The sequence below is a fragment of the Mobula birostris genome, chromosome 4 (assembly GCF_030028105.1).
Source record: "Mobula birostris isolate sMobBir1 chromosome 4, sMobBir1.hap1, whole genome shotgun sequence".
NCBI classification, from domain to species: Eukaryota; Metazoa; Chordata; class Chondrichthyes; order Myliobatiformes; family Myliobatidae; genus Mobula; species Mobula birostris.
In genome coordinates this window covers 93636062-93656447 of record NC_092373.1, presented here as the reverse complement: position 1 = coordinate 93656447, position 20386 = coordinate 93636062, and the positions used below count along the sequence as shown (strand labels likewise).

The window sequence follows — 20386 nt, the reverse complement described above, 5'->3', positions numbered from 1 at the left end:
GTTTTCAGGGAAGTTCGGACAAGTTGCCTTCTAGGGCTACAGAGAAGAACAATACTATGCCACTGGAGGCAGATGATCAGGTGAACGTTCTGGCATGTTTTAAGGGAAAATTGGCTGAATGTTGCAAGCAGAGAAAACTGGGTAGTGGGAATTAGTCTGGGAGTGGTGCATAAGTGTGGGAGCTAGGATTAATTTTATGCTTTGGGAAAAGACAGTGAGATTGGTTTAGGGTTAAGATATAAGAGACAGCAGATGATGGAGGGACTCTGCAGCTCGATCAGGGAGAAAAGGAATTGTGAACATTTTGGATCGAGACCCTGAATCAGTGGAGAGCATAGATTTATTTATTTATTGAGATACATCGTGGAATAGGCCCTTTGAGCCCTTCAAGGGATGCTGCCCAGCCACCCCTAGTTTAACCCTAGCCTAATCATGGGACAATTTACAATGACCAATTAACCTACCAACTGGTATGTCTTAGACTTTGGGAGGAACTGGAACAGCCATGTGGTCATGGGGAGAACATACAGACGGCAGCAGGAATTGAACCCGGGTCGCCTGTACTGTAAAGCGTTGTGCTAACCACTCTGCCACTGTGCCCCAGTGGGATAGCCAGTATAGGGAGGAGATGGGAAGTGGTGAGACAGAGTCTGAGGTTATTGCTGGACTGAAGAGAGGTGAAGGATGACAGGCAGATGCTGCCAGGGGAGCAGGGATGGAGTTGGGGATCAAGTTAATGAAAACGCTGATGGAGCCCAGGGTAAGTGAGGGTAGGGACTGCAGCTGGAGGGAGATAAGCAGGAACTCAAAGGGCTGCGAATGCTGGACTCTGATAGATGAGCCGAGAATGGGAAGCATTAGGGGAGAAGTGGAATCAGAACTAGATGCTGGAGGATCTGGGGAGAGTGGTTGGGTGATAGGTCGGGAGTGGGTGGATGAAAGTGGGAGGAAGCGGTGGACAACAGAGGTGATAGAAGGCTGGAAGGGATGTAGGAAAGGGGACAGAAATGAGGGAGAGACATTGGACCTCACCCTGGCAGCGGAGGTGTGTGAGGGGTTGCCTGGAGTTGACATGGGATGACAATGGGACTTTGAAGTCAGTTGGGATTAGAAGTATTTAAAGAGGGGATTAGAAGTATTTAAAGAGGAGGTAGGAATATTTTCAGATGATCAGGGAATTGAAGACAATGGGGAAGTGACACAGAAGAAGAGATCAGCCCTGATGCTGTTGAATGGTGGTGCAGGCTTGAGAGGCCGAGTGGCCTACTGATGCTCTATTTATTGTGTTCTAGAGTCAGTGGGATGAGAGTGGGGCTTTGGCGTTAGTTTAACACTGGGCTGTCGGAGTGAGTGGGACTGTGGGTTTTATTGGGACTTTGGTGTTAGTTTAATACCGGGCTGTGGGGAGAGAAGGGGACAGTTTAACGTTAGCTCTGGGCTGTGGGAGTGAGTGGGACTGTGGGTCTTGTTGGGACTTTGGTGTTAGTTTAACACTGGGCTATGGGGAGAGAAAGGGACAGTTTAAGGTTAGCACTGGGCTGTGGGGGTGAGTGGGACTGTGGGTTTTGTTGGGCAGCGATGTGTTGATGTGGAAAAATGGGCAGATTATGTTGGTGCTGATACAGGACAGTGGGGAGTGTGAAGTGTCAAGTGATCAGGTTGAGTTTGGAAAGGGGCTATAGAGAGGGTATTGGGGGGGGTGGGGAGTGATGCTTGCTTTATGTAGGACCTTGAGGAGAGTGTGAGGTTCTTTCAGACACAACATTACTGTTGTGCATAACGATCCTCGGGCACTGCCGTTTACCTGTGGTGTTTCTGGTTTTCTGCCCCAGATGAGACAAGGATTTGAAAGATTACAGGCTCTCTATCACTCACGGAGAGCGGCCAAGCAGTACCAAGACACCCGCCAGCTGGTGAGCCTGTTCCAGGCACGGTGCCACGGTTACCTGGCACGACTGAACCACCGCAAGCGGCTGGAAGCTCTGATCATCATCCAGGCCTACACGAGGGGGATGTTGGTTCGGAGAAACCATCCGAGAAAGAGGAAAGAAGTAAGCAATGGAGGTGGAGGTGCTGGGGGCAGGGAGGAAGCACATTTACCACCTCAAACTACTCTATTGCCAATGACACACAGCTGTAGTGTAGGAAACATGCCACTCTGACATCCAGAAACAACACCCAACTACAATCAGGTTGAGTCAGGGATAATTATTTGTCCAGAAAGGGACAATGATGGGGCTGGGGGTGGGGGGGATGGGGAAACTTTGGCATTAGCTGACAGTGGAACACTCACTCAGCAATGTGCAGCAGTGTCAGCTACTGGAGTAAAGCATGTGCGGAAACACTAGTTATAACCCTGAACCCTGTGAAAACGGGCTGGGATTGTGTGTGTGTGTGTGTGTGGAGAGGTTCAGGCAGGGGTTGTGGGAAATGAGTCTGGATGCCTTTTGCACCACGCTGCATTGGGGTTGGGTGTGGATAAGGTTAACCTCCGATGTTAAAGAAGTTAGATGTTAAAAGCATTCACTCAATTTCACTCAAATTCACTTCTACAAGTCTTCATCCTTTAACCTCTGCAGGTTGGGATGGGGAAGCTCGGCGGTGCAGGCAAACGACAGCGCGTGAAGTTAGTTGGCGTTGCAGTGGGAGATGAAGAGATGGACACAAAATCATCGGTATGATTGACTCAACATCTGGCCCTGCAAGCACTTCAGGATATAACAGACTTCTGAAAGTACCTGGTGTCTGTTGGTCGGTGAAAGAGCCTTGCTGACCGCAGAAGGGATCTTGGATCTACAACAGATCAACACCCAACTCCTCCCAGTCCAGCTCAGCATATTGCAAAAACCACTGAGTTCTCACAGCTCACATTTCCAGAATTAAACCTCGAACTCAAGTCTCAAATTAGGATACAAGCAGAAAATGTTGGAAATATTTTGGGTTAGGCAGCATCTGTGGAGAGAAAAAAAGAGTTAATGTTTCAGGTTGATGATGCTCCATCATAATTGGAAAATGGTTAGAAACCAAACTTGTTGCAGAGGAAGGGGAGATGTGCAGAGAACACAGGGAGTGGCTGTGGCACCATGGAGAACAGGGGAGACTGAATGACACAAATGATGGTGCTGTTGCCTGGGAGATTGGGGACGGAGGCTTACTACCAGCAGCTGCGTAGGGAGTAAGCAGAGGGAGGTGAATCAGAGGAGAGAGAGGTAAAGCAGAAGTTGTTTCCCTGTCATTGAATCCAGGTGACTGAAAAAATTGAGAAGTTAATTTTATTAATTGTGAGGGGTCTTGGTCATAAGGGGTAGGCCATTTGAGACTGAGATGAGGAGAAATGTTTTCACTCGGGAGGATGGGGGTGATTCTTTGGAATTTTGTACTGTGGAGTCTCATTGGGAACAGGATGAGTAGGGGAAGAAAGTATTGAGGTAGATTCTATTGGGACGGGACAGGATCAAAGAGCTGAAGGGTCTTCTGTTGCTCCTGTTTCCTATATTTTAGTCCACTGTTCTATGATAAAAACCAAATCCAGCCTGCTCCCTGGTTTTGGTGGAAACGCACCTACATTTCACCACTGGGAACCATTGGGAAGGTCCACTCCATGGGTCAGACTTCCAGAAGGCAGGCGCTGCTAGAAATGAGAGGCTTGGTCTGTGACGTTCACCTTAACGGCTGCAGTATCGACTCCCTGAGCACAGAGATCAGAGGAGTTACAGGCCCAGCTGGCCAAACTGGATGGAGAGACTTAGGGAATTGATTTTAGTTCTTTATTTGAATTAAAAATAAAGTTTTAATTTAGAATCATTGAGTTATATAGGGCTGAACAGGTCCTTTACCAAACTCATCCATACTAACCAAATTATCTACTTGCACATCTCCCCTTCCTCTGCAACAAGTTTGGCTATCGGCGTTTGACTCGTATCTCTCTAAAACTTTCCTTTCGATATGCCTGTCCAAATACCTCTATCGTATTGTAATTGTACCCGCCTCCATCACTTTCTCTGGCAGCTTGTTTCATACACCCAGCACACTCTGTGTGAAGAAGTCACTCCTCAGATCCCCTTTAAAAATTTCCTCTCTCACCTTAATGCTACACCCTCTGGTTTTAGACTTCTGTACCTTAGGAAAGTGTGACCATCCACCTGATCTACGTCCCTCATGATGTTATAAACCTCATACCGCAGCCTCCTACACTCCAGAAAGTCCCAGCCTATCTAGTTTGTCCATATAGCTTAAGCTCTCCAGGACTGGTAGCATCTCTGTGAATAGTTTCTGCACTGGTTTCCAGCTTAATGACATCTTTCCCATACCCAGGAGATCAGAATTGCACACAACACCCAAGTATGATCTCATCAATGTATCGTCCAGCTGGTGTACATAATGTATTACAAACACATTTATAAAAATGAATTTACATTTTTAAAATAGTATCATATTTAAATACTGAAAGCTGAGTCAGTTATTTTTTAATGATTCATCAAAAATCGCAATTTTTGAGAAGGTAAGGTTGGAAAAGACCGAAGTTGCCATCTGAGGTTTAGAGACTGCTTGTAAACTCCTCCAAATCATGTGGCCCACAGAAGATGGTCCCCAGATGCTGGATTCCCAGCAGGGACCATATCAGAGAGAAAGAGTCTTCTGAGAAACAAACTCCCTTTGGATTTCTTTCTAGTTTCCTGACCGATGAAAGTGTACCTCATCCACCTGACCCGTGGCTCTCTCTACAGGCGAGGATGTCCAAACAGGACATGACGAATGAGAGGAGGCAGAGAGAAAGGTTCTTGAGGGAACAGCAGGAGGAAGAGAAAGCTGAGAACCTCAGAGACCTAGAGATGGTGGACGACATCTTCAGCTTCCTGCCAAGTGTGCTGGCATGCCCAGACAAAGAAGGTCCTCTAGGATTTGAGGTAATAGTTCCATTTCAGGAATTAAGTACCAGAATTTCCCAAATAAGATCTTCACTGATTGTTCAATGAGATGAGGAAGTGGAAATTTTTTTTTTGGATCCCGGCTTGATTTCACTATTCAGGGATAGGTAGTCTCTGCCCCTGGAATCCTGGATTATATAAATGGTTCAGATAATTCAATTTAATATCAGAGAAAGTACACAGTATACTATTTGGAAATTCTTGCACTTCACAGAAACGTCCATGAAACTAATAACCTCGAAGAGAGAATAATAGTGACATCAGAACCCCAAAGTGCCCCTCCCCCTTCCACACACAAGCAGCAGCCCTTCCTCCCCCAACTCGCACCAGTAAAACCACACACCCCCGCCATGCAAGTCCCCAAAGAGTCCTTCACTAGCGAGGGAGAAAGAGATTGCTCCTGTGACAACGAGAGCAGGAGACTAGCAGCTCGCTGTTCCGAAGTTACAATCTTCCATGTTGCTTCTCCAAGCCCCTGTCTCAGGGACCAACAGGCTCTCACTCACCATCAAAAGAGAGAGAGAGAGGGATCGCTCGGTACAGGGGTCTTCTTCCGACAGCAGAGCATACCACCTGCTGTCTCAATGTTTCAGCCTTCCACGACATTTCAGCCAGGATTTCTGGCCTGGAAGTTCTTTTCTGCATCTGCAAAATAAATGTTGCTGTGCAGTTAAGTATCAGCGTAACCCAGACCATTCCCTCAGGTTTGTCCTTCTTGCTGTGGCTGAAGTTGTCCTGCATGTGGAACTGAAGTGAGGGCTTCTATTTCACCCAACACTAGACTGCCGTAACACTGCACCCATTTCTGATTGTTGACAGGAAACTAGTCTGAGTTTTCGGTGGGAATATCATTTCTTACAGGACCTTTCACCTCACTGGTGAAACATCCAAGGCTTAACTCCAACAGCATTTTATGCCTTCCATGTTTTGAGAAATAACTGCTCCCGTTCACCCATAAAATAGAGAAAATCTGCAGATGCTGGAAATCTGAGCAACACACACCAAATGCTGGAGGAACTCAGCAGGCCAGGCAGCATCTAGGGAAAAGAGTACAGTACTCTTTTCCTAGGTGCTGCCTGGCCTGCTGAGTTCCTCCAGCATGTTGTGTGTGTTGTACCCATAAAATAACCCAGTTTTACCAGCCCAATTTCTCCTGTAACTCTGCTATTTAAGTAACCACTACTAAAGCTGACATCAGTGCAGTCCTTGAGATTGGTGACTTCCAGTGAACTCAAACATAACTAGGTCTGTGTGTCAGCAACTCAGGACCAGCAGCTGCTTCCAAGCTCAGCTGACCAGCTGTCTGTTAATTCTTATAGTTAAAAGTTCATTACTTAATTATACAGTAATTGCCTCTAACACTGGGGTATCTACAGGCCGTTACATGATTACGATAGATTATTTGATTGATTGATCTTTGCTACTTCTCGCAGTTTGCTACTTTTGCATGAGGGAGGTGCCCAGCCCCCACAGGCAGGAAGAGAAGATCTCTTCTACTTTCGAAGCCTGGAGCATGCAACGTGGCCTCGGGGAGATCCCACTCTGTAACGCTGACACCTGTTCACAGGTGATCAAGTTTGGTTGCCACATTTTGTTACTTCTGGTCTTTTTCAGGACCTGGTGGTGAATCAGCACAAATTGGAGGAGTTCAATTTAGATGATACCTCTCTGTCCTCTGATTCTGGTGAGGAGGACGATCTGGACCAATACACCTTCGCAAAATACGCTGCCACTTACTTCCAGGGGTCTTCTACTCCCACTCATATACGACGGCCTCTCCGACATCCTCTGCTCTTCCATGACAACCAAGTCGACATCCTGGTAGGTGATTTTTGCCCATCCTGGGAGAAACATTGGGAGCCACTGACACAACTCACTGGCCTCCCAACGATCCATCCAACTTTATGTTGCTTTAATTGAAGAAACAATCAAGGAGACAAGAGAAACAGGCCATTTGATTTAGAACATAGAACATAGAATAGTACAGCACAGTACAGGCCTTTTGGCCCACAATGTTATGCTGACCCTTAAACCCTGCCTCCCACATAACCCCCGACCTTAAATACCTCCATATACCCATCTAGTAGTCTCTTAAATTTCACCTGTGTATCTGCCTCCACCACTGACTCAGGCAGTGCATTCCACGCACCAACCACTCTCTGAGTAAAAAACCTTCCTCTAATATCCCCCTTGAACTTCCCACCCCTTATCTTAAAGCTATGTCCTCTTGTATTGAGCAGTGGTGCCCTGGGGAAGAGGCTCTGGCTGTCCACTCTATCTATTCCTCTTAATATCTTGTATACCTCTATCGTGTCTCCTCTCATTCTCCTTCTCTCCAAAGAGTAAAGCTCCCTTAATCTCTGATCATAATGCATACTCTCTAAACCAGGCAGCATCCTGGTAAATCTCCTCTGTACTCTTTCCAATGCTTCCACATCCTTCCTATAATGAGATGACCAGAAATAGACACAGTATTCCAAGTGTGGCCTAACCAGAGTTTTATAGAGCTGCATCATTACCTCGCGACTCTTAAACTCTATCCTTCGACTTATGAAAGCTAACACCCCATAAACTTTCTTAACTACCCTATCTACCTGTGAAGCAACTTTCAGGGATCTGTGGACATGTACCCCGAGATCCCTCTGCTCCTCCACACTACCAAGTATCCTGCCATTTACTTTGTACTCTGCCTTGGAGTTTGTCCTTCCAAAGTGTACCACCTCACACTTCTCCGGGTTGAACTCCATCTGCCACTTCTCAGCCCACTTCTGCATCTTATCAATGTCTCATTTCACTCTTCGACAATCCTCTACACTATCCACAACACCACCAACCTTTGTGTCGTCTGCAAACTTGCCAACCCACCCTTTTACCCCCACATCCAGGTTGTTAATAAAAATCACGAAAAGTAGAGGTCCCAGAACCAATCCTTGTGGGACACCACTAGTCACAACCCTCCAATCCGAATGTACTCTCTCCACCATGACGCTCTGCTTTCTGCAGGCAAGCCAGTTCTGAATCCACCTGGCCAAACTTCCCTGGGTCCCATGCCTTCTGACTTTCTGAATAAGCCTACCATGTGGAACCTTGTCAAATGCCTTACTAAAATCCATGTAGATCACATCCACTGCACTGCACATCATCTCTATGCCTGGTCACCTCCTCAAAGAACTCTATCAGGCTTGTTAGACACAATCTGCCCTTTACAAAGCCATGCTGACTGTCCCAGATCAGACCATGATTCTCTAAATGCCCAGAGATCCTATCTCTAAGAACCTTTTCCAACAGCTTTCCCACCACAGACGTAAGGCTGTCTAGTCTATAATTACCCAGACTATCCCTATTACCTTTTTTGAACAAGGGGACAACATTCGCCTCCCTCCAATCCTCCGGTACCATTCCCGTGGACAACGAGGATATAAAGATCCCAGCCAGAGGCTCAGCAATCTCTTCCCTCGCCTTGTGGAGAAGCCTGGGGAATATTCTGCCAGGGTCCAGGGAATTATCCGTCCTAATGTATTTTAACAAATCCAACACCTCCTCTCCCTTAATATCAACATGCTCCAGAACATCAACCTCATTCATAGTGTCCTCACCGTCATTAAGTTCCCTCTCATTATTTAATCTATTTATCAATTCTACATTTATCCCGTCTTAATTTCACCACATTCTCATTAGCTCCTGCTGGATTCCACACTCATCAGTACACTAGGGGCAATTTACAGTGAGTTGTTTATCTACTGATCTGCATGACTTTGGAATGTGGGAGGAAAGTGAAGCACTTCAAAAACAACGCACACATTCACAGGGAGAACATGCAAACTCCAGGCAGACAGTGCCTGAGGTCTGGATTGAACCTGTGGAGCAGAGCACAGTGCCACCCTAGAAGTGTGTATATTGACTTGGGAAGGTTGGAAATTTCTGTCTGCGTCTCTGAAAGGGCTATAGGTAAGTACACTAAAGAGCTCAGGTTCTACTTTGGAAGGTGGTGTCACGATGTCACTCCTAATTTACTCACCGGTTGGGTCCAGAGGCTTTGAACTGGCTGTATATGTCACGTAACTAATGTGTGGAATCTGCTTCTATAGGCTTCCCTGGCCGTATGGAATATTATCCTGAGGTTCATGGGTGATCTCCCAGAGCCCAAGACATTTGCAAAGGCCTCAGAAAAGACAAAGGACTCCATCATGACACAGATATATGACTCCCTTGGTAGAAAGTCCAAGGTTTACAAAACTACAAACCAGACCACAGACGAGGTAAGGACTGTCCCCTAACTGTGTTCTGTTGCTGATGAAATGGAAGTGTATGGACCCAGATGTGTGCATTATGCACAGAAGCACTCTGGTGAGATGGCACCCTGCTGTCCTACTAAAGAACCCTTCAGTAGATCCTAGACACAGGGCCAAAGATTCAGGAATGGGGATCTGAACTGTCAGTCTTCCTCTGGGATCAGTGGTGATCACCTTCATCATTTGATTCCTCCCGCTCAGTAATCTACTGGACATCGGACGTTTCCTGATTCATGATCACCTCACAACCATCTTCTTGGGTTACTGCCAGGAGCTACAGCCTCTCTGTATACGTCAGCCTATTCATTCTCTCTTCTCCCCACTCCTGTCAGGCAGGAGATCGAAAAGCTTAAGGCATGTACCAGTGGATTCGAGGACAACTTCTATCTTGTTATCAGACCTTTCATATGTTGGACATTAGTGATCTCCTAATCTACCTTGTTGTGGCCCTTCCACTATATTTGTCCATTTTCTCTATATTCTGCATTCCATTTTTTTTTGATCTTTTTACTACTTTGGTGTACCTATGTGTGACGTATTCTGTGTGGATAGCATGTAAACAAAGTCTTTTCACTGTATCAAGGATCTGTGTCAATAATAAACTAACGCCAATACCTATCTTCATCTTCTCCTGAAATCCACTGTTCTCCCTAACACCAATCACTTTCTTCCCATCCCTGCACTCAAACATCCTTCAGACTCTCTCCCATGATGGGGCCCTTTCTCCTTTGCCCAGCTCTACTCCACCGCCTTCTCTGCGGTGGTGGGGTGGGTGAGGAGGTCCTGTTCTACCAGGCACTATGTTGAGGGTGGTATGTACAGTGGTAGATTCTATAGGCAGTCCTTCGTACCAGATCCCAAAAGGATTCAGTTGGCCTTTGATTAGCAATGCATCAGGACCCTCTGTATAAAAATGATTTATTCCCTATTAGTTGCTTTATATTCCTGTATATCAGTGATGACATATACCACACTGAGGTAAAGTTTTGTAACCATTACCAGCAGGGCATTGCATTTAATAATCTGAATGTTAACAAGTTATTTGATTATAAGCCTTCCCGTGTTACAATCCAGTAACAAACTGTGCTCTCGCACCTCTGCCTGCTGTCAGGCTTGGAGGCGAGTGTGCCTCCCTCATTCAGGAGAAGAGAAGGCTGGTGGTTTCACTAATCCCTGTCCGGACTACCTTTCATCTCTGAATGCAGACCTACCCTCTTGCTTTAGCAATGGCTGAGACCTCATTCGTGTTATGTCTCATGCTGGTGGAATTGTGGAGTTGTCATCAGGGGCCAAGGGAACCCAGGAGGCAAAGCAGGGGTCTCAATCCACAGCATGGGACTGATGGAGACATAAAGATCCTGACCACCTGCTTCCACTCTCAGTCCTGAGGCAGGGCTTTCAATCTGAAACTTTGCTAATTCCTCTTCCCCCAAGGTAGTGTTCAACCCTCCAAGTTCCTGCAGCAGATCACTTATAGCATAAGGGTTCCGAGTGTTGTCCTAGTTGCAGAGGCCAAAGTAATTAATTGCGAGGGGTTAGGACAGAGTAGATACTAAGATGTTTCCATGTCTCAAATGGGCATAATTATAAGGTTAGGGGTGGGCGTTTAACAACAAGGTGGGTAGGAACTTTGCTTACAGAGGGTGCTGATTCACTGGACTTCTCTGCCCAAAAAAGTTGTGCAGTCTGGATCATTGGAGGTACAGAGATAATGGATAATTCTTTCAAAGGTCAGGGAATTGAGGGCTGTGAGAACCTGGCACAGAAGGAGTTGAGCTCTGGTGGAGATCAGCCACAATCATAGTGTGCGGCGGGGCAGGCTTGAGGCTTTATCCTGCTCCTGCTTCTTTATGTTTTCATCTGGAATATAAAACAACTGAGAAACATCATTACTGGTTCTAATAACACTGCCGAGACTGGACTCTGCTTTGCATCCTGGCTGGAGGGAGGGGGATGCAACCAGCCACCCAGATGAAAGGTTTTCATTTTGATCTCTTCAATGAAGAATGATACGTGGTAGCATTTGACCCTATTTCTGAGCTAGCAGATTGTGGAGAATGTCTCACACTCTCAGAATGGACTGAAGGGAAGGATAATGTCACAGAGTCATACAGCATGAAACAGACCTTCAGCCCTCCGAGACGTGCCAACCATCAACCATCCGTATACATTAATCCTATACTGATTCCATTATTCTCCCCACAGTCTCATCAACAACCCAGACTCTGCCACCTACACACCATCAGCTTTATGGAGCTGGAAATCTTGGCTAATGATCGCCCTTGTAAGAAATGTTCTTCTGGTTTATGCTGCAGGGTTATGCTGGAGAGGGAATGCTGTTGGATGAGAATCCTGTCTCGGACAGACCAATGTCAAACCTGGAAAAGCTTCACTTCATTATTGGTAATGCCATTGCCAGACCCAGCATCAGGTATATGCTGACAATTCCTGCCACAGGTTCTTTCCCTTCCAGTCCTCCTTCTTTCCAGAGCTGTTTGCAGAATGAAATTAAATGATTTCAGACATATTTTCTAGCGAACTGCCATGAGTGGGTGTATGTTAAAGGCTGACACAGTGAGAATCTGGGTTAGGAAGAGGGAAGCTTAATTTCTGCACTTTCCATTTTCAGTGGGGTAGCCATGGGGATTGGACCAGGAACAATCTCATTGCCAGAGTCTTGGGCAGCTCGAATGGAATGAAACTCCCATAAAGAACCTGGAAGGTGGTGGAAACATGACTACAAGGTGGTGGGGGAGGGGGTACCCATTGTCCCTACCCCTCCTGAATTACCATAGATTAAGGTGTCAGCTTGGCAAAGCTACACAAACCCAGGTCTGACAGCGGGAAGAACCATCCGAATCCAAACAGGTTCATCAGTTTGTCCTTCCTTACAGTAAGTCAGGATGAATTTCCAGTGCAGGTTGTCTATCACATTTACTTCTACACTGGTCCTGTTGGCTAACAATGCTCAGTACATACTGTATCTCCACTGTGGTTTATAAACTGATCTCAACATAGAACAGTATGGCACAGGACAGGGCCTTTCACCCACCATAGTGCCAATCTAACTAACCTTTTCTGCCTGAAACGGAGGAGGACATTGTCTGGATGCTGTTAGTTTGCAGGAGTCAGCCACAGGAAGGTTTGTGTCTGTAAGGCAATTCCTTATATCAGCCTCCCTGTGAGTGTGTCTCCAACAATTTCTTTTCACTAAGGTTCACACCGTCTGCCATACCAGCATGGTGACAAATTTTCCCCAGGCCCACATTTAGAAGCTAATGTTATGTAGGAAATGCAACAGGAAGTTAGTTGATTCCCACAAAGATTATTTTAGATTTTTTTTAGATTATGAGAACACCCAGTCCTCTTTTATTGTCATTTAGAAATGCATACATGCATTAAGAAATGATACAGTGTTTCTCCGGAGTGATATCACAGAAAACAAGACAGACCAAAGACTAACACTGACAAAACCACGTAATTATAACATATAGTTACAGCAGTGCAAAGCAATACCGTAATTTCATAAAGAACAGACCATAGGCGCAGTAAAAAAAAAAGTACTCAAAGTCCTGAGTTGATCGACTCCTAAATCCCCGATAGCAGGCGGCAAAAGGGAGAAATTCCCCGCCATAAACCTCCAGACACCGTCAACTTGCCGATACCTTGGAAGCAGCCGACCCTGAGTCCATCCGCCCATAAACTCCAAGATTCCGAGCAGCCTCTCCAATACAGCCTCCCGAGCGCCATCCTCTGCTGAGCGCCTTCGACCTCTCCCCAGCCGCTGAAACACACAAAGCCGAGGATTTCGGGGCCTTCAGCTCTGGAGATTCCATTACCACACAGTAGCAGTGGTAGCAAAGTAGACATTTCAGAAGTTTTCCAGATGTTCCGCTTTGCTCTCACGTCTGTCTCCATCAAATCAGGATTGTGATGGAGAAAGATGACAAGGATCTGACCTGGTTTAGTCGTGTTGATGCAGGGATACATGGCCCAAGGCTGAGTGAGAACTTCTGTAATTTTGCTGTATCAGACCTTCATGTGTGTATCAGGGTGCATCACTGACTTCAGTTTAACAGCTCCTCTAACTTGCAGTATCTATTCCGTGCTGGGCTGCAGTTGTTGTCTGCTGATCTCTGGAACAGGACTCGTGTGTTGCTGACCAGCCGGCACTCAGCTTTAATGACAAAGTTGATGTTATTTGCTCTGTTAGCAGAGTGCATTTTCCAGCCCGTTCCTCCTCAGTCCCTCTGTGCACTCTGAGCACCTCCCTTCTATCTGCACAGTGGAAATTGAACCAGTTCATTCAGTTAGACCAGGAAGCTCCAATACAGGGCTTTAAATGAGAACAAACTTGCTGGAAACTCTCATTGAGTTAAGCTGCAGCAGGGCAGAAAGAAAGAAAGAAAGAATTAATGTTACCTTTCATCAAAACTATAGAAATTGTTGCAGCATTAATAGTTTTACCCCCAGCTCTGGTCTGTTTTACTCCTCAACATCAGTGACTTTTATCCCTGCAGACTCTACAGGTGATCAGTATGTTGGTCATTCACTCAGAGTTTGGTTTCTTCAGTGTGGAGGAGGCCACAGTACATTGGAGTAGGTTAGATGATGAGCAAGCGGGAAGAGAAGAAGTGAAATGGCATGGGAAATTTTCCTGGCTGGTGGAGACAGAAGAGCAAACTGATGGAAATGGTCCTTTCGGAATGCTGAGATGGAGGGAAGGGGGCGGGTTTGCCTTCTGTGGCCTTGCATCAACTTTCCATAAGCCATATAGAACATTATGTCCTCATGAAGATCAAACAGGCAGGATGATGACTGCTGTTGATAATAGAGAGATACAGCTTGAAATCAGGCCCTTCAGCCCCCTGCACAGACCATCAACCTTACTCATTTCCATTAATTCTACATTCTACATTTTATTCTCCCCATCAATTGCCCCCAGATTCTACCACTGACCTACATACTTGGACCAATTACCTACCAAGCAGAACGTTTTTGGGATATGGGACAAAACCAAAGCACCCTGAGAAGGTCCTCCATTGTTTTCTTCCACACAATTTTCATGTTTGCTCCAAACTGCAATGTTTAAAATCTATTTTTGAAGTGGGAATGATGGGTATGACATTATTTGGATTCTCTATCATCCTGTTTGCTAATGATTGATAAGAGTTGACCAACTCTCTCCTGATGAGCAACACTTATCTCCTTCGGCACACCTTCACCACTGCTCAGCAATCTTTCTGATTGTTTTAAGGGCATTCAAAACTCTGGGGAAATCCCCATCTCCAACTTCTTGGCGGAGCTGTAATCACAATACAACGGTAGGCATGTTAGTGACTGTCTTCTCTTGGGAAAGGACTAAGGAAGTGTTCGCACTCTTGCTGTCAGCTGCTAAGGCCCTTTGTTTTAGACTGACTCTCCAAGTTCCAGTGCTGTCAAGTCCTCTGATCTGTTAGGGATCTCAAGTTGCAGAGCGTTTCAGGAGGTCTTCTGTCAGAACAATAATAGAATTTCAAGTCCGCAACATTTACCCCGTTTTCCTGTAGCTCTTAGGAGAGTTCATCTTTCCGTTCCAACAGCCCACAGATTGTTTTGTTCCTTTGTGTGGATCGCAGCTTCAATATCCCTGTTGTTTCCATCTGGTGTAAGTGGTTCTTTAAGTTGCTCATCCAGAGAGACAGCTTTTCTGACTCTTTCCTTGTTTTTATTGCAGAGATGAGATTTACTGTCAGATCTGTAAGCAGCTGTCAGAGTGTTACAACAAGAATGTCTATGCCAGAGGCTGGATACTCATGTCCCTGTGTGTTGGCTGTTTTCCACCCTCAGAGGGCTTTATGAAGGTTAGTTTCACTGTGCTCCCCACACATCTACATGCAGATGTGCCTGCTGGTTTCCTTTGCTGCCTGCACACCGGCGAACCTGTCCGTCCACTCAGATATTGTTGAGCATTGATGTTCAGTGTTTCCTGCAGCCCCGGGCAGGTCCTGGCCTGTTCATCCTCTGATGAAAGTGTGAGCAAAACTTGTAAACAGTAACTTAACAGTGTGTGGACCCACAGGTAAATACTCTAGGGTCAGGGTGGGTCAAGCTCTTTAACCCCACTGAAAGCTTATGACACAATGTAATGTGTAGATACGATGCTGGCTGGCCACAGTGTGATTGATCTCAACTCCACATTCCTCCTATCCCTGGCAACATTCCACCCTTATTTGTTGAAAAGGACACTGCTTTCACTGCTTTTTGAGGATGAATTTCTGTTTGCCAGTTCCATATCAGTCACTTTCCCACCTCCTGAATCACACTTTCTTTAGCAGTCCACTTCATGCCCAATGCATTGTTGGACTAACTTGACCTTGCCTGTGAGTTAGATATTGTTAATGCTGGCATCATGTTAGGTCAGAAGTGCAGCACTCAGAGCTCCCTGGTAAAGAAAGGCAGCAGCCGGGCATCTGTCCAACTTGGATTTCAGTCAATGACTGAAGCTGCAGTGATCTTCAGCTTGATGCCAATTGACTCGTTTCCTTGCCTCTTCTTGCCAGACAAGCCAGGGATATCAGAAGCCCAGTGTTGAGGCCCTAATACAAACTGTAAGTTGAAGGTCAGTAAGTTGACCCTACCCCTGTTACGGCCAAGACCCTGGCCAGCCCTGGGCCAATTCCAAACACCAGGGCCAAATCTCCTCCTCTGCAGCCACTTTCCACAGCTGTGCATTCCTCTCACCTCGTCCTCGCAACCATCTCTTGGAAGATTGCCAGCAGAAAATCTTACCCGTCAGCCACACAACTTGAAAGCAGAAACACAAATAGCATTCAGACTAACAGGCTGCTAGCCCATCTGCAATGCATTGCTGAAACTCTGATAATCTGACATCCCTGGTGCTGAGATTTTCCAGACTATTAGATGTCATTATTGTGTTACAGAATAATACAAGAAATCATTCAGTGAGATTAAAGCAAGTGGAAAAATATACAGGAAGTCCAGACCCTGGCTACAGCCTCAAGCCCACCCACATTTCTGACCCGTGATGCTCTGGATTCTAACTCCAGATCCTCAGTTCAGACCCCAGCCCCAGCCCCACTTCATATCTGAGGCTCACAGTCCAGACTAATGAGTGAACCAGGAGCCAAGCTATCGCAATTCTTCTCTATCTTTCTGGGTAACTCTGTTATTGTCATTTCGGCAATTCTTTAGCTCTATGATCTTTGCACCATTCTGCTTTGTAAGACCATAAGGTATAGGAGCAGAATTAGGAAATTTAGCCCACTGAGTCTGCTCCACCATTTCATCATGGCTGGTTCAATTTTCCTCTCAGCCCCAATATCCTGTCTTCTCCCCGTATCCCTTCGTGCCTTGACCAGTCAGGAATCTATCAACCTCTGCCTTAAATATACATAAAGACTTGGCCTCCACAGCTGCCTGTGGCAAAGAATTTTGCAGATTCACCACGTGCTGGCTTAAGAAATTCCTCATCATCTCCATTCTACAAGGACGCCCCTCTATTCTGACCCTCCCACCATAAAAAGCATCCTCTCCACATCCACTCTATCAAGGCCTTTCACTATTCAATAGGTTTCAATGAGATCACCACTCATTCTTCTGAATTCTAGTGAATACAGACCCAGAGCCATCAAATGCTTTTCGTATGACAAGCCATTCACTCCTGGAATCATTTTTGTGAACCTCCTTTGAACCCTCTCCAGTTTTAGCACATCCTTTCCAGGATAAGAGGCCCACACCTGCTCACAGTGCTCCAAGTGAGGCATCACCAGTGCTTTCTAAAGTCTCAACATTACATCCTTGCTTTTATATTCTAGTCCTCTTGAAATGAGTGCTAACATTGCATTTGCCTTCCTTACCACAGACTCAATGTGCAAATTGACCTTTAGTGAATCCTGCACAAGGACTCCCAAGCCCTTTTGCCCCTCAGTTTTTTGTATTTTCTCTCCACCTAGAAAATAGTCTACCCTTTCACTTCTTCTCCGAAAGTGCATGACCATATACCTTCCGACACTGTATTCCATTTGCCATTTCTTTGCCCATTCTCCTATTCTGTCTAAGTCCTTCTGTAGCCTCTCTATTTCCTCAAAACTACCTGCCCCTCCACCTATCTTCATATTGCCTGCAAACTTTGTAAAAAAAACCATCTATTCCATCATCCAAATCATGAACATATAATGTCATATAATTTGATCTATTATATGTGTTGTCTTTGGCTTTTATGTCGGCTTTGATTCCTCTTGTTAGCCACGGTTGTGTCATCTTGTCTTCAGAATACCTCTTCCTCTTTGGGATGTATATCTCCTGTGCCTTCTGAATTGCTTCCAGAAATTCCAGCCATTATTGCTCTGTTGGGTCACTGCCAGTGTCCTTTTCCAATCAACTCTGGCCAACTTCTCCCTCATATATCTGCAATTCACATTACTCCACTGTAATACTGATACATCTGACTTTAGCTTCTCCTTCTCAAATTTCAAGGTAAATTTGATCATATTATGATCACCCACCCCTGAGGGTTCTTTTACCTTAAGCTCTCCAATCAATTCTGGTTCATTGCACAACACCCAATCCAGAATAGCTGATTTTCTTGTGGGCTCAACCACGAGCTGCTCCAAAAAGTCATCTTGTAGGGACTCTAGAAATACCCCCCCCCCCTGTAATCCAGCACCAACCTGATTTTCTCAAAAATCCCCCAAGACTATATTAACATTGCCCTTTTTGGCGTGCATTTTCTAACTCCCTTTGTAATTTGTAGACCACATCCTTACTACTGTTTGGGGGTCTGTATACAACTCCCATCAGGATATTTTTACCTTTGCAGTTCCTTAGCTCTATCCACAATGATTCAACACCTTCTGACCCAATGTCACCTCTTTATAATGATTTGACTTTATTTTTTACCAACAGAACAATTCTACTCTCTCTGACTTCTTGCCTGGCCTTTCAATATAGTATGTATCCTTGGAAATTAAGCTCCCAACTATAATCTTCTTTCAGCCATGATTCAGTGATGCCCTCAATATTATACCTGCCAATCTGCAACTGTGCTGCAGGTTCATTTACCTTATTCCGTATACTGCACGCATTCAGATACAACACCTTCAGTCCTTTTTGATTTTGTCTGTCTTTTACATTGGAAATCATCCTGTTGACTGCAATTTTTCCCAATCAACAGCCTCTCCTCTTACACATTACCTCTGTTTGTAAAGCAGCTACCTCATCTTCAGCACTATCATCCGCCTTTCCTACAATGCTTCTTGCATTGAAATATACACAGCTCAGGACACTAGTTGCACCATGCTCAACCTTTTGATTCCTAACTTGTCTGAAATCTTACCAACATCTGCCTCCACAACCTTCTATTACCTGTTCTGGCACTTTGGTTACCATCCCCCTGCAACTCTAGTTAAACCCCACCATACAGCATTAACAACCTTTCCCATTAGGATATAAATCCCCCTCCAGTTCTGGTGCAAACTCTCCCAAGTGTACAGGTCCCACCTTCCCTGGAAGAGAGCCCAATAATCCAAAAATCTTATGCCCTCCCTCCTACACCAACTCCTTAACCACATATTAAACTTTTTAACCTTCTGTACACCTGGCATGGGCAGCAATCCTGAGACCGTAACCCTGGAGCTCCTGCCCATTAAGTTAGCTCCTAACTCCCTGAACTCCCTCTTCAGAACCTTGTAATTTGTGTTCGTCGTTGTATTTAATGTTACCATTACACTGTACTCTGCGAGCTTCATGTGAACAAGGAATTTTATTGGTGTATGTGACAATATAGTGCACTACTCTGACGGTCAGGGTGGTTGGGAGACAGAAATAGGTGGGTAATAGGCGGAAGCAGACGGGCAGATGGAGCCATGAGGGAGAAGGTCAGGGTACAGGTTGGAGATGGCTTCCGCAGGGTGAAGAGCAGGGAGACAAAGGCTGCTTGTGGGAGCCATTGAAGGGTAGGTAGAACCAAATAGGGAGGGAGATGCTGTGGGAGAAGTATCTGGGTAGTTGGTGACGGACCCAGGAGTGAGAAGGGGGCAGAAATAGTGAAGAGAGGAGGTATAGGAAAGGGAGCAAAAGTGGGAGGATGGAGATAGGGGAGGGGCACAGGAGGTAAGAGTTACCAGAAATTGGAAAACTTAGTGTTTGTGGCATTTGGGTCTGAGGTGCTGTTTCCTCGAGCTCGTGTTGGGCTTCACCCTGAGGTTAGTCTGGGTCTCCTGGCTACACAGCCAGTAACGCTGCCCTCAGTGGGTGTTTGACTTCACCTCTTGTGTGCTTGCCTTCCCCAGTATCTGCGTAACTTCCTTCGATCTGGACCAGTGGGGTATGCGCCATTCTGCAAGGAGCGGCTGGGGCGGACGGCAGTCAATGGAGCTCGGACAGAGCCACCGAGCTACCTGGAGCTGGAGGTGCGTGCACCGGGGTTGGGGGCGGGGTGGCGGTGGCTGTGGTGAGTGGGGAGGGTGGCTGTTTTGGAGAGGTGAGTGTGGGAGGTGAGGGACAGATGTGGGAGGGGTTGGGGAGAAGGAGGTGAGAGAAGACTGTATGGGGGGGTAGGGAGGAGAGGGTAGGTGAGTGAAAAACAGACTAGTGATCACTCTCACAGTGATGGGAGTTGCTGTTTACAACAGAGAGTCTGAGATAAAGGTTTTGTGTTATCTGGGAGTAGCATGGTTCTCCCCCTCTTCCCCTCTCCCCCTCTCCCCCTCTCCCCTCCCCTCCCCCTCTCCCCCTCCCCTCTCCCCTCCCCCTCTCCCCTCTCCCCTCCCCCTCTCCCCACCCCCTCCCCTCTCCCCCTCCCCCTCTCCCTCCTTCTCCCCTCTCCCTCTCCCCTCTCTCCTCCCCCTCTCCCTCCTCCCCTCCCCTCTCCCTCCTCCTCTCCCCTCTCCCTCCTCCTCTCCCCTCTCTCCTCTCCTCTCCCTCCCCTCTCTCCCTCCCCCCTCTCTCCCTCCCCTCTCTCCTCTCCTCCCCTCTCTCCTCTCCTCCTCCTCTCCCCTCCTCTCCCCCTCTCCTTCCCTCCCCTCCCCTCTCCTCTCCTCCCCATCTCCTCTCCCCTCTCCCCCTCTCCTCCCCCTCCTCTCTCCTCTCCTCCCCCCTCTCCTCTCCCTCCCCCTCTCCTCTCCCTCCCCCTCTCTCCTCTCCTCCCCCTCTCTCCCCTCTCCC

At 46.6% G+C, this 20386-nt stretch overlaps 1 protein-coding gene across 1 annotated transcript in view; it reads left to right on the top strand.

Annotated features, from left to right (window-relative positions):
- LOC140197064 (unconventional myosin-VIIa-like) overlaps nucleotides 1-20386 on the top strand; it is a 262976-nt gene that overhangs the window by 70340 nt on the left and 172250 nt on the right. The window contains exons 20-27 of the mRNA XM_072256983.1: nucleotides 1833-2051; nucleotides 2580-2675; nucleotides 4728-4907; nucleotides 6543-6749; nucleotides 9017-9187; nucleotides 11536-11651; nucleotides 14937-15063; nucleotides 19513-19632. Of these exons, the coding sequence (XP_072113084.1) occupies nucleotides 1833-2051; nucleotides 2580-2675; nucleotides 4728-4907; nucleotides 6543-6749; nucleotides 9017-9187; nucleotides 11536-11651; nucleotides 14937-15063; nucleotides 19513-19632 (1236 nt within the window). The remainder of the gene's footprint in view (nucleotides 1-1832; nucleotides 2052-2579; nucleotides 2676-4727; nucleotides 4908-6542; nucleotides 6750-9016; nucleotides 9188-11535; nucleotides 11652-14936; nucleotides 15064-19512; nucleotides 19633-20386) is intronic.